This window comes from Oncorhynchus clarkii, unplaced genomic scaffold (assembly GCF_045791955.1).
Source record: "Oncorhynchus clarkii lewisi isolate Uvic-CL-2024 unplaced genomic scaffold, UVic_Ocla_1.0 unplaced_contig_12682_pilon_pilon, whole genome shotgun sequence".
Classification (NCBI taxonomy): domain Eukaryota; kingdom Metazoa; phylum Chordata; class Actinopteri; order Salmoniformes; family Salmonidae; genus Oncorhynchus; species Oncorhynchus clarkii.
In genome coordinates this window covers 75,646-96,554 of record NW_027258053.1, presented here as the reverse complement: position 1 = coordinate 96,554, position 20,909 = coordinate 75,646, and the positions used below count along the sequence as shown (strand labels likewise).

The following is a 20,909-nucleotide window of genomic DNA, read 5'->3' as shown; positions in this document are numbered from 1 at the left end:
ATTATTCAGACCCCTTGACTTTTTTCCACATTTTGTTTCAGCCATATTCTAAAATGTATTAAATGAAGAAGAATAAAAATATATATCTACACACCCCATAACGACAAAGTGAAAACAGGTTTTTAGACATTTTTGCAAATGTATAAAAAAATAAACAGATACCTAATTTGCTATGAGACTCGAAATTGAGCTCAGATGAATCCTGTTTCCATTAATCATCCTTGACATGTTTCTACAACTTGGAGTCCACATCTGGTAAATTCAATTGATTGGACATGATTTGAAAAGGAACACACCTGTCTATATAAAAGGTTCCACAGTTGACAATGCATGTCAGAGCAAAAACCAAGCCACACGGTCATGGTAAATGTCTGTAGAGCTCAGAGACAGGATTGTGTCAAGGCACAGATCTGGGGAAGGGAACCATGAGAAACCAGATTCTCTGGTCTGATGAAACCAAGATTGAACTCTTTGGCCTGAATGCCAAGCGTCACATCTGGAGGAAACCTGTTACCATCCTTACGGTGAAGCATGGTGGTGGCACCATCCCGACAATGAAGCATGGTGGTGGCAGCATCATGATGTGGAGATGTTTTTCAGCGACAGGGACTGGGAGACTAGTCCGGATCGAGGGAAAGATGAACAGAGCAAAGTACAGAGAGATCCTTGATGAAAACCTGCTCCAGAGCACTCAGGACCTCAGACTGGGACCAAATTTCACCTTCCAACAGGACAATGACCCTAAGCACATAGCCAAGACAACATGGCTTCGGGAAAAGTCTCTGAATGTCCTTTAGTGGCCCAGCCAGAGCCTGGACTTGAACCTGATCGAACATCTCTGGAGACTTAAAAAATAGCTGTGCGGTGACGCTCCCCATCCAACTTGAGAGGATCTGCAGAGAATAATGGGAGAAACTCCCCAAATACAGGTGTGCCAAGCTTGTAGCGTCATACCCCAGAAGAATCTAGGCTGTAATCGCTGCCAAAGGTGCTTCAACAAAGTACTGAGTAAAGGGTCTGAATATTTATGTAAATTATATATATATATATATATATATATATATATATATATATTTGTATGTATTTGCTCAAATTTCTACAAAACAGTTTTTGCTTTGTCATTATGGGGCATCGTGTGTAGATTGACTTTTAAAAAAAAATTTTTAGAATAAGGCTGTAACATAACAAAATGTGAAAAAAGACAAGGGGTCTGAATGCACTGTATATATTCTATATCTGTAGTTAGTTATTTATACTTTTCCCTGATAATAACATGAATATCTAATCCCTGATGATAACATGAATATCTAGTCCCTGATGATAACGTGAATATCTAATCCCTGATGATAACGTGAATATCTAATCCCTGATGATAACGTGATTATCTAATCCTTGATAATAACGTGAATAACTAATCCCTGATGATAATGTGAATAACTAATCCCTGATGATAACGTGATTATCTAATCCCTGATGATAACGTGATTATCTAATCCCTGATGATAACGTGATTATCTAATCCCTGATGATAACGTGATTATCTAATCCCTGATAATAACATAACTAATCCCTGATGATAACGTAATTATCTAATCCCTGATAATAACATAACTAATCCCTGATGATAACGTAATTATCTAATCCCTGATAATAACGTGAATAACTAATCCCTGATGATAACGTGATTATCTAATCCCTGATAATAACATAACTAATCCCTGATGATAACGTAATTATCTAATCCCTGATAATAACGTGAATAACTAATCCCTGATGATAACGTGATTATCTAATCCCTGATAATAACATATCTAATCCCTGATAATAACATAACTAATCCCTGATGATAACGTGATTATCTAATCCCTGATAATAACATAACTAATCCCTGATGATAACGTAATTATCTAATCCCTGATAATAACGTGAATAACTAATCCCTGATGATAACGTGATTATCTAATCCCTGATAATAACATATCTAATCCCTGATAATAACATAACTAATCCCTGATGATAACGTGATTATCTAATCCCTGATAATAACATAACTAATCCCTGATAATAACACATTAATAACTCATCGTTGACAGACCCACCTGAGTACTGCCAGTGTGCTCCCAGGACAGAGTCCAACATGGACCCCATTAGGCCAGCCATGGCTCCATAGATTATGATTGGCCACTGGGGATCAGCCAGGTGCAGGTCACGGACCAATAGGATCTGAGAGATATAGTAAGCCACGCCCACTGCCAGGCCCCCCAGGAAGCTAGCCAGTAGACCCACTGGGGTCACTCCTCCATTGGTCCCTGTGAAAAGAACAGTTAACACCATATAGTTTCACTAGTCTCATGGGGAGGAGCATTGTTAGGAACAGGATGCAGCAAGACTACACTATTTACAGGAAGTGATTAATGGATCTACTTTGAAACTGCGTCAAAGTCTGTCTCATAGTCTAGCACTCACCGCAAAACACAACCGCCCAACGTGGGGCTCGAACCCACGACCCTGAGATTAAGAGTCTCATGCTCTACCGACTGAGCTAGCCGGGCCTGAGGGTAGCTGGAATTCCCCAGCACATAGGAATGTCAACATGAGTCAGGAACCCCGCCCCCCCTTCAAGCATTCACATCACCTGCCACAGTCAGTTACTGTTAGGCTCTTTTTACACAACACTGTGATTAGTTGTTAGTGGAGACGCACTGTCAATAGATAGTTCATTGAAATGTAATGTAAATAAATGTCTGACTCCAACCATGTCCCCTTCTGCATTTCACCCACAGTCTTTTATTCTCTAACTCAATGTGAAAAGTTGTTGACTGAACAGTCAGTAACTTTCTTTGCAACCAAGCCTCTGGTGTCTGACGAACCGGTGGCCCTGTATATAGCCTCGTTACTGTTCTTTAAGGTTACATTTCATTTCCTGTTTTACTTTCGTTTTATTTAGTTAATATTTTCTTAACTCTATTTGTTGACCTGCATTGTTGGAACCTTGTCAGGAAGCATTTCAATGTAAGGTCTATCTGTTGTAATCGGAGCATGTGAGAAATAACATTTGATTTGCTCGCATTTATCAGAAGAAAGGCTTTCGAATCAAAAGCTTAGCGCCCAACGTGGGGCTCGAACCCACGACCCTGAGATTAAGAGTCTCATGCTCTACCGACTGAGCTAGCCGGGCCTGTATCACTATTTAACACCACCCACATTCAGATCTCACAGGGCGTGAACCAACGCTGCCCATTGGCCTAGCCAGTCACCAGACCTTAATCCCATAGAAAATCTGTGGAGGGAGCTGCAGGTTTGAGTTGCCAAACGTCAGCCTCGAAACCTTGGACTTGGACTTGGAGAAGATCTGCAAAGAGGAGTGGGACAAAATCCCTCCTGAGATGTGTGCAAACCTGGTGGCCAACTACAAGAAACGTCTGACCTCTGATTGCCAACAAGGGTTTTGCCACCAAGTACTAAGTCCTGTTTTGCAGAGGGGTCAAATACTTATTTCCCTCATTAAAATGCAATTCAATTTATAAAATTTTTGACATGCGTTTTTCTGGATTTTTTTGTTGTTATTCTGTCTCTCTGTTCAAATAAACCTACCATTTAAAATTATAGACGGATCATTTCTTTGTCAGAGGGCAAACGTACAAAATCAGCAGGGGATCAAATACTTTTTTCCCCTCACTGAATATCCAAGTGCCTTCAAAAAGTATTCAGACCCCTTGGTTTTCCCCCAAATGTGTTACCTTACAGCGTTATTCTCAAATGGATTAGATAAAACATCTTCAGCAATCTACACATAATACCCCATAATGACAACGCGAAAACAGGTATGTAGAAATTGTTGCAAATTTATTTTAAAAAAAACCTTGAATGAGTAGGTGAGTCAACGTTTGACTGGTACTGTGTATCATATCACACAAACACAAATCAAATCTGATTTGCTCGCATTTATCAGAAGAAAGGCTTTCAAATCTAAAGGTTAGCGCCCAACGTGGGGCTCGAACCCACGACCCTGAGATTAAGAGTCTCATGCTCTACCGACTGAGCTAGCCGGGCTTGCCTCACTATATAACACCACCCACATACAGACTTCACAGGGTGTGTGACCCAACCCTGCCCATTGACAGACCTCTCAGGGTATGAACCAACCCTGCTCACTGACAGATCTCAGGGTCTGAACCAACCCTGCTCACTGACAGATCTCAGGGTCTGAACAAACCCTGCACATTGACAGACATCTCAGGGTGTGAACGAACACTGCCTCTTGGATTTCAGCAGTCCTCTATTTCATCACCCATGTATTTATCCGTAGGGTGATGAAACAACACAGTCAACCAATACTGGTCATCTATGTTACATGTGTATTAGCCGGGCTTGCATCACTATTTAACACCACCCACATACAGACCTCACAGGGCGTGACCCAACCCTGCCCACTGGCCAGACCTCACAGGGTCTGAACCAACCCTGCTCAGTGACAGACCTCACAGGGTCTGAACCAACCATGCCCACTCACAGACCTCACAGGGTCTGAACCAACCATGCCCACTCACAGACTTCACAGGGTCTGAACCAACCCTGCCCATTGACAGACCTCGAAGGGTCTGAACCAACCCTGCCCATTGACAGACCTCACAGGGTCTGAACCAACCCTGCCCACTGACAGACCTCACAGGGCGTGAACCAACCTTGCTCACTGACAGATCTCAGGGTGCGAACCAACCTTGCCTCTTGGATTTCAACAGTCCTCTATTTCATCACCCATGTATTTATCCGTAGGGTGATGAAGCAACACAGTCAACACATACTGGTCATCTATGTTGCATGTGTATTAACCACTATACCTCTAAGGCTGGTTTCCCAGACACCCATGAAGTCCTAGTCTAAAAAACATGTCCATTTGATATTGTTCATAGGTAGTGCTTTTCAGTGGAGGACTATAATCGGTGTCCAGGAAACGAGCCCCAAGCCTCTGAGGATCAATGGTATCCAAATCAAAAGGTCAGCGCCCAACGTGGGGCTCGAACCCACGACCCTGAGATTAAGAGTCTCATGCTCTACCGACTGAGCTAGCCGGGCTTGGAGATACAACCCACAACATCCCAAAATAGCACAACTGTCAGACCAGGTTGGTAAATAACACACCAACATGTAATAACTGACAGACCAGGTTGGTAAATAACACACCAACATGTAATAACTGTCAGACCAGGTTGGTAAATAACACACCAACATGTAATAACTATCAGACCAGGTTGGTAAATAACACACAAACATGTAATAACTATCAGACCAGGTTGGTAAATAACACACCAACATGTAATAACTGTCAGACCAGGTTGGTAAATAACACACCAACATGTAATAACTCAGACCAGGTTGGTAAATAACACACCAACATGTAATAACTATCAGACCAGGTGGGTAAATAACACACCAACATGTAATAACTGACAGACCAGGTTGGTAAATAACACACCAACATGTAATAACTGTCAGACCAGGTTGGTAAATAACACACCAACATGTAACAACTGTCAGACCAGGTTGGTAAATAACACACCAACATGTAATAACTGTCAGACCAGGTTGGTAAATAACACACCAACATGTAATAACTGTCAGACCAGGTTGGTAAATAACACACCAACATGTAATAACTGTCAAACTAGGTTGGTAAATAACACACCAGCCCAACATGTAATAACTGTCAGACCAGGTTGGTAAATAACACACCAACATGTAATAACTGTCAAACTAGGTTGGTAAATAACACACCAGCCCAACATGTAATAACTGTCAGACCAGGTTGATAAATAACACACCAGCCCAACATGTAATATCTGTCAGACCAGGTTGGTAAATAACACACCAACATGTAACAACTGTCAGACCAGGTTGGTAAATAACACACCAACATGTAATAACTCAGACCAGGTTGGTAAATAACACACCAACATGTAATAACTGTCAGACCAGGTTGGTAAATAACACATCATCCCAAAATAGCACAACTGTCAGACCAGGTTGGTAAATAACACACCAACATGTAATAACTGACAGACCAGGTTGGTAAATAACACACCAACATGTAATAACTGTCAGACCAGGTTGGTAAATAACACACCAACATGTAACAACTGTCAGACCAGGTTGGTAAATAACACACCAACATGTAATAACTGTCAAACTAGGTTGGTAAATAACACACCAGCCCAACATGTAATAACTGTCAGACCAGGTTGGTAAATAACACACCAACATGTAATAACTGTCAAACTAGGTTGGTAAATAACACACCAGCCCAACATGTAATAACTGTCAGACCAGGTTGATAAATAACACACCAGCCCAACATGTAATAACTGTCAGACCAGGTTGGTAAATAACACACCAACATGTAACAACTGTCAGACCAGGTTGGTAAATAACACACCAACATGTAATAACTCAGACCAGGTTGGTAAATAACACACCAACATGTAATAACTGTCAGACCAGGTTGGTAAATAACACACCAGCCCAACATGTAATAACTGTCAGACCAGGTTGGTAAATAACCCACCAACATGTAATAACTGTCAGACCAGATTGGTAAATAACACACCAACATGTAATAACTCAGACCAGGTTGGTAAATAACACACCAACATTTAATAACTGTTAGACCAGGTTGGTAAATAACACACCAGCCCAACATGTAATAACTGTCAGACCAGGTTGGTAAATAACCCCAGCCCAACATGTAATAACTGTCAGACCAGGTTGGTAAATAACCCCAGCCCAACATGTAATAACTGTCAGACCAGGTTGGTAAACAACACACCAACATGTAATAACTGTCAGACCAGGTTGGTAAATAACACACCAACATGTAATAACTGTCAGACCAGGTTGGTAAATAACACACCAACATGTAATAAAATATCCTCAGCAATCTACACATAATACCCCATAATGACAACGCGAAAACAGGTATGTAGAAATTGTTGTAAATGTATTACATATAAACCCTTGAATGAGTAGGTGAGTCAACGTTTGACTGGTACTGTGTATCATATCACACAAACACAAATAAAATCTGATTTGCTCGCATTTATCAGAAGAAAGGCTTTCAAATCTAAAGGTTAGCGCCCAACGTGGGGCTCGAACCCACGACCCTGAGATTAAGAGTCTCATGCTCTACCGACTGAGCTAGCCGGGCTTGCATCACTATTTAACACCACCCACATACAGACCTCACAGGGCGTGACCCAACCCTGCCCACTGGCCAGACCTCACAGGGTCTGAACCAACCCTGCTCAGTGACAGACCTCACAGGGTCTGAACCAACCATGCCCACTCACAGACCTCACAGGGTCTGAACCAACCATGCCCACTCACAGACTTCACAGGGTCTGAACCAACCCTGCCCATTGACAGACCTCGAAGGGTCTGAACCAACCCTGCCCATTGACAGACCTCACAGGGTCTGAACCAACCCTGCCCACTGACAGACCTCACAGGGCGTGAACCAACCTTGCTCACTGACAGATCTCAGGGTGCGAACCAACCTTGCCTCTTGGATTTCAACAGTCCTCTATTTCATCACCCATGTATTTATCCGTAGGGTGATGAAGCAACACAGTCAACACATACTGGTCATCTATGTTGCATGTGTATTAACCACTATACCTCTAAGGCTGGTTTCCCAGACACCCATGAAGTCCTAGTCTAAAAAACATGTCCATTTGATATTGTTCATAGGTAGTGCTTTTCAGTGGAGGACTATAATCGGTGTCCAGGAAACGAGCCCCAAGCCTCTGAGGATCAATGGTATCCAAATCAAAAGGTCAGCGCCCAACGTGGGGCTCGAACCCACGACCCTGAGATTAAGAGTCTCATGCTCTACCGACTGAGCTAACCGGGCTTGGAGATACAACCCACAACATCCCAAAATAGCACAACTGTCAGACCAGGTTGGTAAATAACACACCAACATGTAATAACTGACAGACCAGGTTGGTAAATAACACACCAACATGTAATAACTGTCAGACCAGGTTGGTAAATAACACACCAACATGTAATAACTATCAGACCAGGTTGGTAAATAACACACGAACATGTAATAACTATCAGACCAGGTTGGTAAATAACACACCAACATGTAATAACTGTCAGACCAGGTTGGTAAATAACACACCAACATGTAATAACTCAGACCAGGTTGGTAAATAACACACCAACATGTAATAACTATCAGACCAGGTGGGTAAATAACACACCAACATGTAATAACTGACAGACCAGGTTGGTAAATAACACACCAACATGTAATAACTGTCAGACCAGGTTGGTAAATAACACACCAACATGTAACAACTGTCAGACCAGGTTGGTAAATAACACACCAACATGTAATAACTGTCAGACCAGGTTGGTAAATAACACACCAACATGTAATAACTGTCAGACCAGGTTGGTAAATAACACACCAACATGTAATAACTGTCAAACTAGGTTGGTAAATAACACACCAGCCCAACATGTAATAACTGTCAGACCAGGTTGGTAAATAACACACCAACATGTAATAACTGTCAAACTAGGTTGGTAAATAACAAACCAGCCCAACATGTAATAACTGTCAGACCAGGTTGATAAATAACACACCAGCCCAACATGTAATAACTGTCAGACCAGGTTGGTAAATAACACACCAACATGTAACAACTGTCAGACCAGGTTGGTAAATAACACACCAACATGTAATAACTCAGACCAGGTTGGTAAATAACACACCAACATGTAATAACTGTCAGACCAGGTTGGTAAATAACACAACATCCCAAAATAGCACAACTGTCAGACCAGGTTGGTAAATAACACACCAACATGTAATAACTGACAGACCAGGTTGGTAAATAACACACCAACATGTAATAACTGTCAGACCAGGTTGGTAAATAACACACCAACATGTAACAACTGTCAGACCAGGTTGGTAAATAACACACCAACATGTAATAACTGTCAAACTAGGTTGGTAAATAACACACCAGCCCAACATGTAATAACTGTCAGACCAGGTTGGTAAATAACACACCAACATGTAATAACTGTCAAACTAGGTTGGTAAATAACACACCAGCCCAACATGTAATAACTGTCAGACCAGGTTGATAAATAACACACCAGCCCAACATGTAATAACTGTCAGACCAGGTTGGTAAATAACACACCAACATGTAACAACTGTCAGACCAGGTTGGTAAATAACACACCAACATGTAATAACTCAGACCAGGTTGGTAAATAACACACCAACATGTAATAACTGTCAGACCAGGTTGGTAAATAACACACCAGCCCAACATGTAATAACTGTCAGACCAGGTTGGTAAATAACCCACCAACATGTAATAACTGTCAGACCAGATTGGTAAATAACACACCAACATGTAATAACTCAGACCAGGTTGGTAAATAACACACCAACATTTAATAACTGTTAGACCAGGTTGGTAAATAACACACCAGCCCAACATGTAATAACTGTCAGACCAGGTTGGTAAATAACCCCAGCCCAACATGTAATAACTGTCAGACCAGGTTGGTAAATAACCCCAGCCCAACATGTAATAACTGTCAGACCAGGTTGGTAAACAACACACCAACATGTAATAACTGTCAGACCAGGTTGGTAAATAACACACCAACATGTAATAAAATATCCTCAGCAATCTACACATAATACCCCATAATGACAACGCGAAAACAGGTATGTAGAAATTGTTGTAAATGTATTACATATAAATCCTTGAATGAGTAGGTGAGTCAACGTTTGACTGGTACTGTGTATCATATCACACAAACACAAATAAAATCTGATTTGCTCGCATTTATCAGAAGAAAGGCTTTCAAATCTAAAGGTTAGCGCCCAACGTGGGGCTCGAACCCACGACCCTGAGATTAAGAGTCTCATGCTCTACCGACTGAGCTAGCCGGGCTTGCATCACTATTTAACACCACCCACATACAGACCTCACAGGGCGTGACCCAACCCTGCCCACTGGCCAGACCTCACAGGGTCTGAACCAACCCTGCTCAGTGACAGACCTCACAGGGTCTGAACCAACCCTGCCCATTGACAGACCTCGAAGGGTCTGAACCAACCCTGCCCATTGACAGACCTCACAGGGTCTGAACCAACCCTGCCCACTGACAGACCTCACAGGGCGTGAACCAACCTTGCTCACTGACAGATCTCAGGGTGCGAACCAACCTTGCCTCTTGGATTTCAACAGTCCTCTATTTCATCACCCATGTATTTATCCGTAGGGTGATGAAGCAACACAGTCAACACATACTGGTCATCTATGTTGCATGTGTATTAACCACTATACCTCTAAGGCTGGTTTCCCAGACACCCATGAAGTCCTAGTCTAAAAAACATGTCCATTTGATATTGTTCATAGGTAGTGCTTTTCAGTGGAGGACTATAATCGGTGTCCAGGAAACGAGCCCCAAGCCTCTGAGGATCAATGGTATCCAAATCAAAAGGTCAGCGCCCAACGTGGGGCTCGAACCCACGACCCTGAGATTAAGAGTCTCATGCTCTACCGACTGAGCTAGCCGGGCTTGGAGATACAACCCACAACATCCCAAAATAGCACAACTGTCAGACCAGGTTGGTAAATAACACACCAACATGTAATAACTGACAGACCAGGTTGGTAAATAACACACCAACATGTAATAACTGTCAGACCAGGTTGGTAAATAACACACCAACATGTAATAACTGTCAGACCAGGTTGGTAAAAAACACACCAACATGTAATAACTATCAGACCAGGTTGGTAAATAACACACGAACATGTAATAACTATCAGACCAGGTTGGTAAATAACACACCAACATGTAATAACTGTCAGACCAGGTTGGTAAATAACACACCAACATGTAATAACTCAGACCAGGTTGGTAAATAACACACCAACATGTAATAACTATCAGACCAGGTGGGTAAATAACACACCAACATGTAATAACTGTCAGACCAGGTTGGTAAATAACACACCAACATGTAATAACTGTCAGACCAGGTTGGTAAATAACACACCAACATGTAATAACTGTCAGACCAGGTTGGTAAATAACACACCAACATGTAACAACTGTCAGACCAGGTTGGTAAATAACACACCAACATGTAATAACTGTCAGACCAGGTTGGTAAATAACACACCAACATGTAATAACTGTCAGACCAGGTTGGTAAATAACACACCAACATGTAATAACTGTCAAACTAGGTTGGTAAATAACACACCAGCCCAACATGTAATAACTGTCAGACCAGGTTGGTAAATAACACACCAACATGTAATAACTGTCAAACTAGGTTGGTAAATAACACACCAGCCCAACATGTAATAACTGTCAGACCAGGTTGATAAATAACACACCAGCCCAACATGTAATAACTGTCAGACCAGGTTGGTAAATAACACACCAACATGTAACAACTGTCAGACCAGGTTGGTAAATAACACACCAACATGTAATAACTCAGACCAGGTTGGTAAATAACACACCAACATGTAATAACTGTCAGACCAGGTTGGTAAATAACACAACATCCCAAAATAGCACAACTGTCAGACCAGGTTGGTAAATAACACACCAACATGTAATAACTGACAGACCAGGTTGGTAAATAACACACCAACATGTAATAACTGTCAGACCAGGTTGGTAAATAACACACCAACATGTAATAACTGTCAGACCAGGTTGGTAAATAACACACCAACATGTAACAACTGTCAGACCAGGTTGGTAAATAACACACCAACATGTAATAACTGTCAAACTAGGTTGGTAAATAACACACCAGCCCAACATGTAATAACTGTCAGACCAGGTTGGTAAATAACACACCAACATGTAATAACTGTCAAACTAGGTTGGTAAATAACACACCAGCCCAACATGTAATAACTGTCAGACCAGGTTGATAAATAACACACCAGCCCAACATGTAATAACTGTCAGACCAGGTTGGTAAATAACACACCAACATGTAACAACTGTCAGACCAGGTTGGTAAATAACACACCAACATGTAATAACTCAGACCAGGTTGGTAAATAACACACCAACATGTAATAACTGTCAGACCAGGTTGGTAAATAACACACCAGCCCAACATGTAATAACTGTCAGACCAGGTTGGTAAATAACCCACCAACATGTAATAACTGTCAGACCAGATTGGTAAATAACACACCAACATGTAATAACTCAGACCAGGTTGGTAAATAACACACCAACATTTAATAACTGTTAGACCAGGTTGGTAAATAACACACCAGCCCAACATGTAATAACTGTCAGACCAGGTTGGTAAATAACCCCAGCCCAACATGTAATAACTGTCAGACCAGGTTGGTAAATAACCCCAGCCCAACATGTAATAACTGTCAGACCAGGTTGGTAAACAACACACCAACATGTAATAACTGTCAGACCAGATTGGTAAATAACACACCAACATGTAATAACTGTCAGACCAGGTTGGTAAAAAACACACCAACATGTAATAACTATCAGACCAGGTTGGTAAATAACACACCAACATGTAATAACTGTCAGACCAGGTTGGTAAATAACACACCAACATGTAATAACTGTCAGACCAGGTTGGTAAAAAACACACCAACATGTAATAACTATCAGACCAGGTTGGTAAATAACACACGAACATGTAATAACTATCAGACCAGGTTGGTAAATAACACACCAACATGTAATAACTGTCAGACCAGGTTGGTAAATAACACACCAACATGTAATAACTCAGACCAGGTTGGTAAATAACACACCAACATGTAATAACTATCAGACCAGGTGGGTAAATAACACACCAACATGTAATAACTGTCAGACCAGGTTGGTAAATAACACACCAACATGTAATAACTGTCAGACCAGGTTGGTAAATAACACACCAACATGTAATAACTGTCAGACCAGGTTGGTAAATAACACACCAACATGTAACAACTGTCAGACCAGGTTGGTAAATAACACACCAACATGTAATAACTGTCAGACCAGGTTGGTAAATAACACACCAACATGTAATAACTGTCAGACCAGGTTGGTAAATAACACACCAACATGTAATAACTGTCAAACTAGGTTGGTAAATAACACACCAGCCCAACATGTAATAACTGTCAGACCAGGTTGGTAAATAACACACCAACATGTAATAACTGTCAAACTAGGTTGGTAAATAACACACCAGCCCAACATGTAATAACTGTCAGACCAGGTTGATAAATAACACACCAGCCCAACATGTAATAACTGTCAGACCAGGTTGGTAAATAACACACCAACATGTAACAACTGTCAGACCAGGTTGGTAAATAACACACCAACATGTAATAACTCAGACCAGGTTGGTAAATAACACACCAACATGTAATAACTGTCAGACCAGGTTGGTAAATAACACAACATCCCAAAATAGCACAACTGTCAGACCAGGTTGGTAAATAACACACCAACATGTAATAACTGACAGACCAGGTTGGTAAATAACACACCAACATGTAATAACTGTCAGACCAGGTTGGTAAATAACACACCAACATGTAATAACTGTCAGACCAGGTTGGTAAATAACACACCAACATGTAACAACTGTCAGACCAGGTTGGTAAATAACACACCAACATGTAATAACTGTCAAACTAGGTTGGTAAATAACACACCAGCCCAACATGTAATAACTGTCAGACCAGGTTGGTAAATAACACACCAACATGTAATAACTGTCAAACTAGGTTGGTAAATAACACACCAGCCCAACATGTAATAACTGTCAGACCAGGTTGATAAATAACACACCAGCCCAACATGTAATAACTGTCAGACCAGGTTGGTAAATAACACACCAACATGTAACAACTGTCAGACCAGGTTGGTAAATAACACACCAACATGTAATAACTCAGACCAGGTTGGTAAATAACACACCAACATGTAATAACTGTCAGACCAGGTTGGTAAATAACACACCAGCCCAACATGTAATAACTGTCAGACCAGGTTGGTAAATAACCCACCAACATGTAATAACTGTCAGACCAGATTGGTAAATAACACACCAACATGTAATAACTCAGACCAGGTTGGTAAATAACACACCAACATTTAATAACTGTTAGACCAGGTTGGTAAATAACACACCAGCCCAACATGTAATAACTGTCAGACCAGGTTGGTAAATAACCCCAGCCCAACATGTAATAACTGTCAGACCAGGTTGGTAAATAACCCCAGCCCAACATGTAATAACTGTCAGACCAGGTTGGTAAACAACACACCAACATGTAATAACTGTCAGACCAGATTGGTAAATAACACACCAACATGTAATAACTGTTAGACCAGGTTGGTAAATAACACACCAACATGTAATAACTGTCAGACCAGGTTGGTAAATAACACACCAACATGTAATAACTGTCAGACCAGGTTGGTAAATAACAGACCAACATGTAATAACTGTCAGACCAGGTTGGTAAATAACACACCAACATGTAATAACTGTTAGACCAGGTTGGTAAATAACACACCAGCCCAACATGTAATAACTCAGACCAGGTTGGTAAATAACACACCAACATGTAATAACTGTCAGACCAGGTGGGTAAATAACACACCAACATGTAATAACTGTCAGACCAGGTTGGTAAATAACACACCAACATGTAATAACTGTCAGACCAGGTTGAGAGACAGAGCCTACCAGACGTAGCCTGAATATGCAGAAATACTTATACTTCCTGTTAACAAGCTTCATGGCAGCATGACATGACCTTTGATCCTGTCCTATACCCTGATCCTCCATTTGTGATAGGACAAAGCCATTACAAAGCATAAAAACACCATTATAAACATTAGTTTAGTCATTACTCATTGCTTATATCCAAGTTCCTTCTAAAAGTATTCAGACCCCTTGGTTTTCCCCCAAATGTGTTACCTTACAGCGTTATTCTCAAATGGATTAGATAAAATATCCTCAGCAATCTACACATAATACCCCATAATGACAACGCGAAAACAGGTATGTAGAAATTGTTGTAAATGTATTACATATAAACCCTTGAATGAGTAGGTGAGTCAACGTTTGACTGGTACTGTGTATCATATCACACAAACACAAATAAAATCTGATTTGCTCGCATTTATCAGAAGAAAGGCTTTCAAATCTAAAGGTTAGCGCCCAACGTGGGGCTCGAACCCACGACCCTGAGATTAAGAGTCTCATGCTCTACCGACTGAGCTAGCCGGGCTTGCATCACTATTTAACACCACCCACATACAGACCTCACAGGGCGTGACCCAACCCTGCCCACTGGCCAGACCTCACAGGGTCTGAACCAACCCTGCTCAGTGACAGACCTCACAGGGTCTGAACCAACCATGCCCACTCACAGACCTCACAGGGTCTGAACCAACCATGCCCACTCACAGACTTCACAGGGTCTGAACCAACCCTGCCCATTGACAGACCTCGAAGGGTCTGAACCAACCCTGCCCATTGACAGACCTCACAGGGTCTGAACCAACCCTGCCCACTGACAGACCTCACAGGGCGTGAACCAACCTTGCTCACTGACAGATCTCAGGGTGCGAACCAACCTTGCCTCTTGGATTTCAACAGTCCTCTATTTCATCACCCATGTATTTATCCGTAGGGTGATGAAGCAACACAGTCAACCAATACTGGTCATCTATGTTACATGTGTATTAACCACTATACCTCTAAGGCTGGTTTCCCAGACACCCATGAAGTCCTAGTCTAAAAAACATGTCCATTTGATATTGTTCATAGGTAGTGCTTTTCAGTGGAGGACTATAATCTGTGTCCAGGAAACGAGCCCCAAGCCTCTGAGGATCAATGGTATCCAAATCAAAAGGTCAGCGCCCAACGTGGGGCTCGAACCCACGACCCTGAGATTAAGAGTCTCATGCTCTACCGACTGAGCTAGCCAGGCTTGGAGATACAACACACAACATCCCAAAATAACACAACTGTCAGACCAGGTTGGTAAATAACACACCAACAGATAATAACTGTCAGACCAGGTTGGTAAATAACACACCAACATGTAATAACTGTCAGACCAGGTTGGTAAATAACACACCAACATGTAATAACTGTCAAACTAGGTTGGTAAATAACACACCAGCCCAACATGTAATAACTGTCAGACCAGGTTGGTAAATAACACACCAACATGTAATAACTGTCAAACTAGGTTGGTAAATAACACACCAGCCCAACATGTAATAACTGTCAGACCAGGTTGATAAATAACACACCAGCCCAACATGTAATAACTGTCAGACCAGGTTGGTAAATAACACACCAACATGTAACAACTGTCAGACCAGGTTGGTAAATAACACACCAACATGTAATAACTCAGACCAGGTTGGTAAATAACACACCAACATGTAATAACTGTCAGACCAGGTTGGTAAATAACACAACATCCCAAAATAGCACAACTGTCAGACCAGGTTGGTAAATAACACACCAACATGTAATAACTGACAGACCAGGTTGGTAAATAACACACCAACATGTAATAACTGTCAGACCAGGTTGGTAAATAACACACCAACATGTAATAACTGTCAGACCAGGTTGGTAAATAACACACCAACATGTAACAACTGTCAGACCAGGTTGGTAAATAACACACCAACATGTAATAACTGTCAAACTAGGTTGGTAAATAACACACCAGCCCAACATGTAATAACTGTCAGACCAGGTTGGTAAATAACACACCAACATGTAATAACTGTCAAACTAGGTTGGTAAATAACACACCAGCCCAACATGTAATAACTGTCAGACCAGGTTGATAAATAACACACCAGCCCAACATGTAATAACTGTCAGACCAGGTTGGTAAATAACACACCAACATGTAACAACTGTCAGACCAGGTTGGTAAATAACACACCAACATGTAATAACTCAGACCAGGTTGGTAAATAACACACCAACATGTAATAACTGTCAGACCAGGTTGGTAAATAACACACCAGCCCAACATGTAATAACTGTCAGACCAGGTTGGTAAATAACCCACCAACATGTAATAACTGTCAGACCAGATTGGTAAATAACACACCAACATGTAATAACTCAGACCAGGTTGGTAAATAACACACCAACATTTAATAACTGTTAGACCAGGTTAGTAAATAACACACCAGCCCAACATGTAATAACTGTCAGACCAGGTTGGTAAATAACCCCAGCCCAACATGTAATAACTGTCAGACCAGGTTGGTAAATAACCCCAGCCCAACATGTAATAACTGTCAGACCAGGTTGGTAAACAACACACCAACATGTAATAACTGTCAGACCAGATTGGTAAATAACACACCAACATGTAATAACTGTTAGACCAGGTTGGTAAATAACACACCAACATGTAATAACTGTCAGACCAGGTTGGTAAATAACACACCAACATGTAATAACTGTCAGACCAGGTTGGTAAATAACAGACCAACATGTAATAACTGTCAGACCAGGTTGGTAAATAACACACCAACATGTAATAACTGTTAGACCAGGTTGGTAAATAACACACCAGCCCAACATGTAATAACTCAGACCAGGTTGGTAAATAACACACCAACATGTAATAACTGTCAGACCAGGTGGGTAAATAACACACCAACATGTAATAACTGTCAGACCAGGTTGGTAAATAACACACCAACATGTAATAACTGTCAGACCAGGTTGAGAGACAGAGCCTACCAGACGTAGCCTGAATATGCAGAAATACTTATACTTCCTGTTAACAAGCTTCATGGCAGCATGACATGACCTTTGATCCTGTCCTATACCCTGATCCTCCATTTGTGATAGGACAAAGCCATTACAAAGCATAAAAACACCATTATAAACATTAGTTTAGTCATTACTCATTGCTTATATCCAAGTTCCTTCTAAAAGTATTCAGACCCCTTGGTTTTCCCCCAAATGTGTTACCTTACAGCGTTATTCTCAAATGGATTAGATAAAATATCCTCAGCAATCTACACATAATACCCCATAATGACAACGCGAAAACAGGTATGTAGAAATTGTTGTAAATGTATTACATATAAACCCTTGAATGAGTAGGTGAGTCAACGTTTGACTGGTACTGTGTATCATATCACACAAACACAAATAAAATCTGATTTGCTCGCATTTATCAGAAGAAAGGCTTTCAAATCTAAAGGTTAGCGCCCAACGTGGGGCTCGAACCCACGACCCTGAGATTAAGAGTCTCATGCTCTACCGACTGAGCTAGCCGGGCTTGCATCACTATTTAACACCACCCACATACAGACCTCACAGGGCGTGACCCAACCCTGCCCACTGGCCAGACCTCACAGGGTCTGAACCAACCCTGCTCAGTGACAGACCTCACAGGGTCTGAACCAACCATGCCCACTCACAGACCTCACAGGGTCTGAACCAACCATGCCCACTCACAGACTTCACAGGGTCTGAACCAACCCTGCCCATTGACAGACCTCGAAGGGTCTGAACCAACCCTGCCCATTGACAGACCTCACAGGGTCTGAACCAACCCTGCCCACTGACAGACCTCACAGGGCGTGAACCAACCTTGCTCACTGACAGATCTCAGGGTGCGAACCAACCTTGCCTCTTGGATTTCAACAGTCCTCTATTTCATCACCCATGTATTTATCCGTAGGGTGATGAAGCAACACAGTCAACCAATACTGGTCATCTATGTTACATGTGTATTAACCACTATACCTCTAAGGCTGGTTTCCCAGACACCCATGAAGTCCTAGTCTAAAAAACATGTCCATTTGATATTGTTCATAGGTAGTGCTTTTCAGTGGAGGACTATAATCTGTGTCCAGGAAACGAGCCCCAAGCCTCTGAGGATCAATGGTATCCAAATCAAAAGGTCAGCGCCCAACGTGGGGCTCGAACCCACGACCCTGAGATTAAGAGTCTCATGCTCTACCGACTGAGCTAGCCAGGCTTGGAGATACAACACACAACATCCCAAAATAACACAACTGTCAGACCAGGTTGGTAAATAACACACCAACAGATAATAACTGTCAGACCAGGTTGGTAAATAACACACCAACATGTAATAACTGTCAGACCAGGTTGGTAAATAACACACCAACATGTAATAACTGTCAGACCAGGTTGGTAAATAACACACCAGCATGTAATAACTGTTAGACCAGGTTGGTAAATAACACACCAACATGTAATAACTGTCAGACCAGGTTGGTAAATAACACAACAACATGTAATAACTGTTAGACCAGGTTGGTAAATAACACACCAACATGTAATAACTGTCAGACCAGGTTGGTAAATAACACACCAACATGTAATAACTGTCAGACCAGGTTGGTAAATAACACACCAACATGTAATAACTGTCAGACCAGGTTGGTAAATAACACACCAACATGTAATAACTGTCAGACCAGGTTGGTAAATAACACACCAACATGTAATAACTGCCAGACCAGGTTGGTAAATAACACACCAACATGTAATAACTGTCAGACCAGGTTGGGAAATGACTAGTCTAGAGACACATAATACCCCATAATGACAACGCGAAAACAGGTATGGAGAAATCGTTGTAAATGTATTAAAAATAAACCCTTGAATGAGTAGGTGAGTCAACATTTGACTGGTCTTGTGTATCATATCACACACACACACAAATAAAATCTGATTTGCTCGCATTTATCAGAAGAAAGGCTTTCAAATCTAAAGGTTAGCGCCCAACGTGGGGCTCGAACCCACGACCCTGAGATTAAGAGTCTCATGCTCTACCGACTGAGCTAGCCGGGCTTGGAGATACAACCCACAACATCCCAAAATAACACAACTGTCAGACCAGGTTGGTAAGTAACACACCAACACGTAATAACTGTCAGACCAGGTTGGTAAATAACACACCAACATGTAATAACTGTCAGACCAGGTTGGTAAATAACACACCAACATGTAATAACTGTCAAACCAGGTTGGTAAATAACACACCAACATGTAATAACTGTCAGACCAGGTTGGTAAATAACACACCAACATGTAATAACTGTCAGACCAGGTTGGTAAATAACACACCAACATGTAATAACTGTCAGACCAGGTTGGTAAATAACACACCAACATGTAATAACTGTCAGACCAGGTTGGTAAATAACACACCAACATGTAATAACTATCAGACCAGGTTGGTAAATAACACACCAGCCCAACATGTAACAACTGTTAGACCAGGTTGGTAAATAACACACCAACATGTAATAACTGTCAGACCAGGTTGGTAAATAACACACAAACATGTAATAACTGTCAGACCAGGTTGGTAAATAACACACCAACATGTAATAACTGTCAGACCAGGTTGGTAAATAACACACCAGCCCAACATGTAATAACTGTCAGACCAGGTTGGTAAATAACACACCAACATGTAATAACTGTCAGACCAGGTTGGTAAATAACACACCAACATGTAATAACTGTCAGACCAGGTTGGTAAATAACACACCAACATGTAATAACTGTCAGACCAGGTTGGTAAATAACACACCAGCCCAACATGTAATAACTGTCAGACCAGGTTGGTAAATAACACACCAACATGTAATAACTGTCAGACCAGGTTGGTAAATAACACACCAACATGTAATAACTGTCAGACCAGGTTGGTAAATAACACACCAGCCCAACATGTAATAACTGTCAGACCAGGTTGGTAAATAACACACCAGCCCAACATGTAATAACTGTCAGACCAGGT

The 20,909-nt window shown here is 41.5% G+C and overlaps 1 protein-coding gene and 12 non-coding genes across 16 annotated transcripts in view; all 13 read right to left on the bottom strand.

Annotated features, from left to right (window-relative positions):
* The window catches only part of LOC139394652 (transmembrane protein 19-like), a 41,043-nt gene that overhangs the window by 1,705 nt on the left and 18,429 nt on the right, over nt 1-20,909 (bottom strand). For all 4 annotated transcript variants that reach the window (XR_011629840.1, XR_011629839.1, XR_011629838.1 and 1 more), the window contains exon 7: nt 2,100-2,309. Coding sequence is in view for 1 of the 4 variants with exons in the window: in XM_071142756.1 (XP_070998857.1) it covers nt 2,100-2,309 (210 nt within the window). In the remaining 3 variants the exon portion in view is untranslated. The remainder of the gene's footprint in view (nt 1-2,099; nt 2,310-20,909) is intronic.
* Nucleotides 2,480-2,552, bottom strand: trnak-cuu (transfer RNA lysine (anticodon CUU)). The gene has a single exon. It is a non-coding gene; the product is annotated as a tRNA-Lys (tRNA).
* Nucleotides 3,106-3,178, bottom strand: trnak-cuu (transfer RNA lysine (anticodon CUU)). The gene has a single exon. It is a non-coding gene; the product is annotated as a tRNA-Lys (tRNA).
* Nucleotides 3,981-4,053, bottom strand: trnak-cuu (transfer RNA lysine (anticodon CUU)). The gene has a single exon. It is a non-coding gene; the product is annotated as a tRNA-Lys (tRNA).
* On the bottom strand, nt 5,004-5,076 carry trnak-cuu (transfer RNA lysine (anticodon CUU)). Its single transcript has one exon. It is a non-coding gene; the product is annotated as a tRNA-Lys (tRNA).
* trnak-cuu (transfer RNA lysine (anticodon CUU)) lies at nt 7,129-7,201 on the bottom strand. The gene has a single exon. It is a non-coding gene; the product is annotated as a tRNA-Lys (tRNA).
* Nucleotides 9,917-9,989, bottom strand: trnak-cuu (transfer RNA lysine (anticodon CUU)). The gene has a single exon. It is a non-coding gene; the product is annotated as a tRNA-Lys (tRNA).
* trnak-cuu (transfer RNA lysine (anticodon CUU)) lies at nt 10,548-10,620 on the bottom strand. The gene has a single exon. It is a non-coding gene; the product is annotated as a tRNA-Lys (tRNA).
* Nucleotides 15,284-15,356, bottom strand: trnak-cuu (transfer RNA lysine (anticodon CUU)). Its single transcript has one exon. It is a non-coding gene; the product is annotated as a tRNA-Lys (tRNA).
* Nucleotides 15,989-16,061, bottom strand: trnak-cuu (transfer RNA lysine (anticodon CUU)). The gene has a single exon. It is a non-coding gene; the product is annotated as a tRNA-Lys (tRNA).
* Nucleotides 18,332-18,404, bottom strand: trnak-cuu (transfer RNA lysine (anticodon CUU)). Its single transcript has one exon. It is a non-coding gene; the product is annotated as a tRNA-Lys (tRNA).
* Nucleotides 19,037-19,109, bottom strand: trnak-cuu (transfer RNA lysine (anticodon CUU)). Its single transcript has one exon. It is a non-coding gene; the product is annotated as a tRNA-Lys (tRNA).
* Nucleotides 19,879-19,951, bottom strand: trnak-cuu (transfer RNA lysine (anticodon CUU)). The gene has a single exon. It is a non-coding gene; the product is annotated as a tRNA-Lys (tRNA).